This window comes from Vidua chalybeata, chromosome 9 (assembly GCF_026979565.1).
Source record: "Vidua chalybeata isolate OUT-0048 chromosome 9, bVidCha1 merged haplotype, whole genome shotgun sequence".
Classification (NCBI taxonomy): Eukaryota; Metazoa; Chordata; class Aves; order Passeriformes; family Viduidae; genus Vidua; species Vidua chalybeata.
Genome location: NC_071538.1, coordinates 380,615 through 388,656, shown reverse-complemented (window position 1 = coordinate 388,656; position 8,042 = coordinate 380,615). Strand labels below are relative to the sequence as shown.

At 57.2% G+C, this 8,042-nt stretch overlaps 1 protein-coding gene across 1 annotated transcript; it reads left to right on the top strand.

Moving 5' to 3' along the window:
• The first annotated feature begins 201 nt into the window (after positions 1–201).
• Positions 202–3,982, top strand: HTATIP2 (HIV-1 Tat interactive protein 2). The gene is made up of 7 exons (XM_053950469.1): positions 202–289; positions 1,371–1,639; positions 1,715–1,822; positions 1,921–2,058; positions 2,831–2,892; positions 3,478–3,637; positions 3,745–3,982. The coding sequence occupies exons 1-7, from the start codon at positions 202–204 to the stop codon at positions 3,889–3,891; spliced, it is 972 nt and encodes a 323-aa protein (XP_053806444.1). The 3' UTR covers positions 3,892–3,982.
• The last annotated feature ends 4,060 nt before the right edge of the window (positions 3,983–8,042 follow it).

Here is an 8,042-nt window from a genome sequence, read left to right as displayed (position 1 = left end):
AGCGGATGCCGGCCGCCAGCTGGGCCTCCAGGCCCCAGCTCTGGCACCGTAGGCGCCGGTCACCGAACAGGCTGAGGGAGTCGTGGGTGCCAGGGATGGAGAGGTGGGAGAGGGGCAGGGCGTCGGGGAGCTCGGCCATCCAGTCAGGGCAGCAGGCTGCCGGCTGGGGCACGCAGTCGAAGGCAGCGCCGCGCCGGGACCATGTCTCCATGCCACTGGGACAGTGGGCACCCCGGCACCTGGCTGGCCCCCCAGAGCCCTGCCGTGGAGGAGAAGCAGACCATGAACCGTGGGAGCACGGCCACCATGCACCTCGATCCCACCCTCCCCAGTGGCATCCCCACGGTACCATGAAACCCTAGAACACATTATAGCCTACACATATCATATACGCCCGTACTTCTGTACTGTACCGTTCCCCTGCCACTCTCAAGCACCCATCCCAGCACCCCGAGCCCTGGTACGCCCCAGCCTCCCCCTCATCACCCACCTGGGTTTGCCTGTGGCTGCGGAGCAGAGCCCAACGGGCAGGGCACGGCCGTGGGTGCCGGCGGCACACTGGCAGGTGGAGCGGGATGCCAGCCATTAATCCGGTGACTGTCATGACGCGCATCCTGCCTCGCAAATGGCACGTGCACTTGGGATTCATCCTCAGCCCTCGGCCAAGGAGCACACTTGACAGACACATTAGGCTGGAAAACCACCTGGCTGATCCCGACAGCAGCCATTCAGGCCTCTGCACCTCCCTCCCCAGGAATCAGGACAAACGGGATCGTGGTGCTGCGGGGCCCCTTGATGCTGCCCACGGGAGTGGCTGTGCAGAGCCGCGGGGTGCCTGCATGCCTGCTCCACAGCTGTGTCCTGGTGGCACCTGGGCCGCCCCGGTGAGGACTGGCATCGTCCTTACCAGAGGGACAAGGCACAGACAGCGTTCGGAACGGGGGTCTGTGCTTGCCGGCACATCCCAAGACCTGCTCAGCGAGAGTTCCTGAGGAAGTGGGCTTCATCTCCTTGCTCTTCAGGCACCAGGGACTGCTTCACACTGGAGTCACTGCAAGGCTGCCCGGCGGGGAGTGACCCACCTCCTGCCCAGGGGACAAGAGCTGCCGAGCACCCCGGTTGGCAGCACGTGCTGAACCCAGCGGGGTTTGGAAAGCAGCCGCCGGACAGGTGACAGAGCCCTCCCAGCATCCCTCCAGCTGACATTCCCTCCGCCTGAGCGGGGCGGGCACAGGGATCCTCCGGGGGCGTTCGGCTCTGTTACACTGCAGGAGCAGCCGGCGGGGACGGGCCGAGGGACAGCTTCCCTGCGCCCCGGGCGCAGCGGCCGTGCTGAGCGGGGGTCCCTGGGGCTGCCCCCGCCTCCACAGCCCCGGCCCGGCCCCGCGTCGCGTCCGCACGCCGCTGCCCGGGCACGGAGCGCCCCTCCCGCGGCGCCGCAGCCGCTCCCGCCCCGGCCCGGCCCGCCCCCGCCCGCTGCTCTCGGCATGGCGGCGGCGGCAGGAGCTGCTTCGTGCTGGGCGCCTCCGGGGAGACGGGCCGGGCGCTGCTGCGGGAGCTGCTGGCCCGGCGGGCCTTCGCCCGGGTCACGCTGATCGGGCGGCGCCGGCTGAGCCTGGGCGATGCGGAGGCGGCCGTGGTGCGCGGGCCGGGGACAGGGCCGGCCCTGTGGCGGGGACCGCTGCGGCGGCGCTGACCCTCGGTCTCCCCGCAGGAGCAGGCAGTGGTAGACTTCGAGCGGCTGGGCGAGCACGCCGCCGCCTTCCAGGGACACGACGTGGGCTTCTGCTGCCTGGGCACTACCAGGGCCAAGGCTGGCGCAGTGAGTGGGGACCCCCGACCCCCGGGCGAGCAGGGGTCCCGCTTGTCCCCTCCCCTGCCCGCTCCCTACTCCGCGGACCCTCCTCTCCCCCCCGGCAGGATGGCTTTGTCCGTGTGGATCGGGACTACGTGGCGCAGGCAGCGGAGCTGGCGCGGGCAGGGGGCTGCAAACACTTTGTCCTGCAGTCCTCCCGAGGGGCAAACCCACAGAGCCGCTTCCTCTACCTCCGCGTGAAGGTGAGGGGGCTGCTGGGCTGGGCTCCTGATGCTTGTGCGGGAGTCACGGGATGCCGGGATGCTCGGGAAGCAAGCAGGAGCTGAGGTTTACAGATCCAAATGGCTCTGAAGGTCGTCCTACTGCTGCGGGACAAGAGAAGGGGCTGGCTGGCCAGCTATGCAACTGGCTTCTTATAAAGCAGCACAGCACCTGCATGCAGCGTCTGCCTCCCTCCTCAAACTCCAGAAACATCTTCTGGGGACTCTAGCCCAATAACAGTTCCCCAGCCTTAAGCTGGGATGGCTTCACAGCTATGTGGGGAGGCTCAGGGCTGTATCCAGGTGAGGCATTAAATGTCCCGTGATGGAAAGCCCGCAGGCTCCCCAGGGAGGACCACAACCGTTGCAAAAGCTTTTTTCTCCATATGTTGTGTGCTGCAGCTCCCAGTGCCTGCTGGACTCAGAGCTGCCTGCCAGTGTCTTGTGCCGCTTAGTTCCATCCCCAGGCTGGACGCTGAGTCCAGATGCTCTCGGGAGCAGCCTGTTGCAGTTTAGCGTGATGGTTGCAAGGGCACGCTGCTGACCTGTGGTCCATGTCCGCCATGGACCCTCACCCCGGCTGCCTAGCCTGGAGAGCTGATCCCTGCCTGGCCTGTTCCAGCTTCACGTTGCCATTGTGTTATTGCCATCCTGCCGTTGGCTCAGTAGGTCTTTCCTGCCTCTTCTTGGGGTGGCAGGGATGGTGCTTGCAGTCATCCTTGTCTCCTTTCATCCTGCCCGGCTGCTCTGACAGGGAGAAGTGGAAAACTTGGTCGAGGCTGTTGGTTTTGATCACTGTACCATTCTCCGGCCAGCGTGAGTAGTGGTGGAGGAGGGAGGGCAGAGAGTGGAGGGTTTCCAGGGCAGCGGGGAAATGCTTCACTGGGAGATGGAGGAAGAGAAAGGATACATGAGGGCAGGGCTGGGGATGGAAGTGGAGAATGGCAGCAGCTGCAAATGCAGCTCATGGATGAGCAGATTGCTTCCCAGTGCTGCAGGGAGTAAGCTCTGCAGTTTCCTATGGCCCATCCCACTGCTAGTGCCGTGTGCCATGCAGGGACAGGAGCCTTGGGCTGAAAGCACAGGTTGAGGCACATAGGTCAGAGCTTAGCTCCAGATGGACCTTGACCTTATGCAGGGGGAACACTCGCCTGTGTCCTTTCAGGTGTACTGTGCTCTTGCTGCCTAGGAGAACTGGAATTCTGCTTTTGTCAGCACAGTGGGGAAAGAAGTTTAGTGTCCAAGGGCTCACCTCTGTCACGTTCCATGACCCTGCCAAAGCCCTAAAGACCATGTCAGTTCAGGGAGCTTGTCTGGGCCCTGGTGCAGCTGGAGAACTCGGTCTCTAGCTTTCACCCAAGATTGTTTCATGCTGACCCACCTCACCTCCTTGCTCTGCAGGGTGCTGCTGTGCAAGCGCCAGGAGTCCCAGCCCATGGAGTGGATAGCCCAGCAGTTCTTGGGTGCTGTGGCTCAGCTGTTCCCCACCGCTTACTCAGTGCCTGTGGAAACGGTGGCCAAGGCTATGGTGGCCTGCGCGCTGCAGCCAGGAGAGGGGAAGGTAAAGGTGCTGGAGAACAGGGCTGTCCATGAGCTGGGAAAGGCAGTGCCACAGCAGGGCACATAGAGCAGAAGGGATGACAGGCAGGAGCTTGGTTCACTCTTCAGGTGCTCTCTGGGCTGAGGATGAACGCACGCATGGGAGAGATGTGGGGTGCTTGCATGGCGAGTGTGGAGCCAGGGGTACATCCACTTCTTTGTACTTGGGCTGATTCTGTCAAGGGATCAAAAATGCAGGTGCTGGCTGCTGGGTGAGGATAAACAATGTGCTCTGCTGCCTGGATCCATAATACGAATACGGGTAAAGATGATGTAATCCAGGCCTTGAATAAAACCCTGTGACTGATCCGGTTGTGCCGGCTTTGTGTCGAAATAATGTCTGTCTCCTACACACCAGTAACCCAGCCTCAGCCTCATGTGCTCAGATCATGTCACTTCAGGGAATGCTCACAGGCAGGTGACAGGCACAGGAAAGCAAAGGCACAGCTGCCTGTGTGGAGGCTGCACTTAACACATGGTGGCACCAGTGCTGCTTGGATAGCAGAGCCCCTGGATGCTCGGCAGCAGCTGCTGAGGCGCCGGGAGTGGTGGCCCTGCCCGCGGCAGGTCTGTGCAGACACTCCTGGCCTCATCTGCTCAGGGTGCAGAGCTCTAGGGACGCTGCTGTTCACACCTGGCCTGCCACTCAGTACCTGTAGTCACAAAAACACCATGCAAATACTTGCAAACACCCGTCCCTCTGGGCTTTCCTTGCAGGCACAAATGAGCCTGAGCCCAGCCCCGTTTTCCCAGGAGTGCTCTGCATGTGCAAAAGTTGAGGTCAGCCCTGTGCACACCTTGTAGGGGGCTTGCTCCTGCCCAGGTGCCAGAATGGGAGCATTGTCACCCTTGCTCCAAGAATGACACAAGAACAGATGAGAGACCAAATTACAAGAGGAGAAAAAGAAGCTTTAATACAAAGGATTCTCCGGCTTATATAGACCGATACGATACATTCTACTTGATTGGCTAGTTAATAAAAACATCTTTCTCACACACCGTCCTTGAGAAGAACAGAAAAACAAAGTGGAAAACCACCACCTGCAGATTGTTTATACTAACAAGTTACCACATTCCTACAACTCCCTAAAAATTCTCAGAAGCCATTGTGAGAAACGATTGCCGTTTCTCTCTCCCTGACTGGGCTGCCACCTGCAGAAAGGTTCCTTCTGTAGGTGTGGAGCAGGCACGAGGAGCAGGGCAGCGTCCCAGGCACGGCCCCAGCTGTTCTCAGGCCTCAGGCTCAGGGTCGAGGAACTCGGTGGCTCCCCACATGGGATGCAGAACATACGTGACTCCCACGTTCCCTGCTGGCCAGAGTCCTAGTGCTCCGGGAAACACTGCTTTCCAGGATTTTCTCTGACCTCACCCACGGCTCCTGTGTCAGTGACTTGGATGTGGCAAATGGAGGGAGCCTAGATCTCATCTCCTCCTCCTACACAAGCATTTCCATCACTGGCTTGGGCCCCAGAAGGTTGGTGGAGGCAGTGAGATGGTGTAAGGCCTGCACCTAGACAGCTCCTCAGCTGCATGAGGGGCTCAGTTCAAAGTGACCCCAGAGCCACAGCTACTGGTAAGACTGTCCCAGTGAGAGCAAAACAACACCTTTAGAATGCTATTTAATGCACAAAGGGAAATGTGAGGTAGGCTGGTCAGCATCACACCAGTATGAGGAGCACAAAAGCTGGTCACCTGCAATACTGGGTTACACAGGCATGGTGCACTCAATGCTCAAACAGATTCTTTTTCAAAGGGCATGTACTTATAAAAGGGAGTGGAAATGAACACCTGAAGTGGTAAGACCTTAAAAGAAGTGAAATTTGAGATGAGAGAATAAAAAAAAGAATTCAAGCCCTGGAAAGTTACAGGTGAAAGGCAAGCCACAGAAGATGTGAGAAAGCATCCTGAAGGCATAAACATGAATTATGACTATGTGAGAAGCAGAAAGTTCTGCAGAGAGGCTCAAGGGCAGGATGTGATCGGGCTCTATAGGAAGGAATGAGCCATCACAGAAAGCCTCGCTGAGTTACTTGCATTGCCCTTTGCTGTTAGGGAGCTCACACTACCATCATTCCTTAGGGGACACACATCTGCATGACTGTCCCAAAGCATGCAGGGGAAAAAAATATTTTTAACACCAATTTTAGAACACATGGTTAAAAGTCTGCCAGAAGGAGCACTCGGATGAATGGCCAAATGCTCTCCTGGGTGAGAATTGCAGCAATCCTTTTACCAAAAGGTCAACTTTGTTAAATATGATGCTAGTTCTTAAAAAGTTCCAGTGGGAACCAGGAAACAGCAAAGCAGCTAGGCTGCCTTCTATAAAAGGCATGTTGCTAGAAAGGATAATAAAGTCTGGAAATAACAGGGCCAAGGATAAATTGGGTGTAATGGGAGATTCCACATGGCTTTTGAGGGGGCAGTTACAAGGCACAAGCCTGGAGCCCTCTTGGAGGAAACCAGCCATTGTGTACACAAGACAATCTGCTCCTCAGAGTACACTCAGATCTCCAAAAAGCTCTCCCAGAAGGGCTCTTAAAGAAATAAAGCTGTCGTGGGAAGACGAGGAAGGTCTGTGTTATTTCTTACTGGAAATATTTTCTCCAAAGCATTGAAACATACAAAACAAACATTTCTTGCTGGACAAAGGTTTGTGGAAAATGCAAGCCGTTTCTGTGTAATCCTTGTTTCTGCTCAGTGGTAACAGTTTCTTTTTTCGGCGTTTCAGATAAATCTGTGTTAAAATGCGCAGCTGCAATCCCAGCACACAGTATAGATTCCTTATCACCCTCCCACATGGAGTTTCCTCACACACTTTGGACCTCAGTTGCCCAATTTGCTTTGTGCACTCCTTAAACCCCCACCCCAGAGCTTTGGAAGAGATTTTAGACCATCGGTCACTGAATTACAACAGAGAGGATTTGCCCACCCAGGGCTGAAGGAGGTGAAGGAGACTAAAGTCTGTAGGGAAGAGACCCAGTCCCTCCAGGGGGTCTCACTGGGGAAGTCTCCAGGTTCCTCTGAGCAGCAGGAGGCCTGCAGAGATGGAGCTGAGTCCTTGGCACGCCTGGCAGGGCTCTCTGCATTCCAAGGGCACGCAGCCCTGGCTGCAGCTGGGGGGAGAGCAGAGCAGGGAAGGGTGCTCAGCTGGACAGCATTAACACACACCACCTGGTTCTACAGACCCACCTTCTCCTGGGATTCCCACGCTGGCTTTATTACAGAAGATTCATGATGAAAGGACAGCTGCATTCCCAAGGGCTCAGCAGCGGGGGTTTCCCAGGAGGTGCCACGGCCCCGCTGTCCCTCCAAGCTGTGAGAACTGCCAGCCCCTTTTGCCCGGCCCATGCTGCCGCTGCCTTCCCTCTGAGCCAGGGGCTGGCAAAGTCTCCTGCAAACAGCACCACACTTTAAAGGAGCTCTTCAAAGCAGTCTCTGAGCTGGCACTCAGTGACATCCTGGTGACATCCCTGCTAGCAAATACGTGGCCCTGATGAACTCTCTGGCACAGCCCAGTAAAGGTGCAGTTTGCAAGGCTACGTTCCTCCAGAGAGCAGGGGCTGCACTCCAGCTGCTGGGAGATGGGGCCACTGAGCCTTGTGCTTCCCCCCTGATTGGGGTGAGGCACCTCCAAGCTCCTTCTGAGTCCTCTGGGAACGGGGCAGAGTGAGAACAGCCTGGAAGAGTAAAGGACTTCCATCCTCTGTGGGTGCTGCTCTTCCCTTCCCTACTCTGTGAGACACAAGGGAGGCTGGTGGGCACCTCCATGCCAGCAGAGGGAGGGGCAGCCCACCACACCCTGACTCTGACCCCTTGCCTGAGTGCATCTTGGGGGCTCTAATCAGCCCAAGCCATTATTATCTGAGCACCTTATCCTCTGAAATTGTCAGCTGTACTTTTTTTTTCATTCAGTTTCCACTACAAACCTGTACAAAGCCAGCCCAAGCTCTCCAGGGAGACACAGTTTCCAGCAGACTTCCAGCTTTCACTTACTGTACTCAGATGCCTGAATGCAGGCAGTGTGTTGCTGCATAATCCCACAACAGGCCCAAAATCCAGCCAGAAGCCAGAGCCAGGCAGGCACATCTCTGACACAGCACAAGGGAAAGGGGACCAAGAGCTGAGCTTAAAAGTAACCCTGGGTTTTACCCAGGGAAATGATGATTGTTAGTGCACCTGGGTGTGGACAGCCAGGTTGGGAGCAAAGTCCCTATTCCCAGCTCCCAGTGTTAAACAAAGCACGGAGAGGCACATTTTCATGGTCACCCAGGAGCCAAGGTCTGAAACAAAAGTCACTGATAGCCACCACCACTGTTGAAGCGGTGGATATTTTGACATTAGCCATAGCCTTGAAATCAACAGTAAGA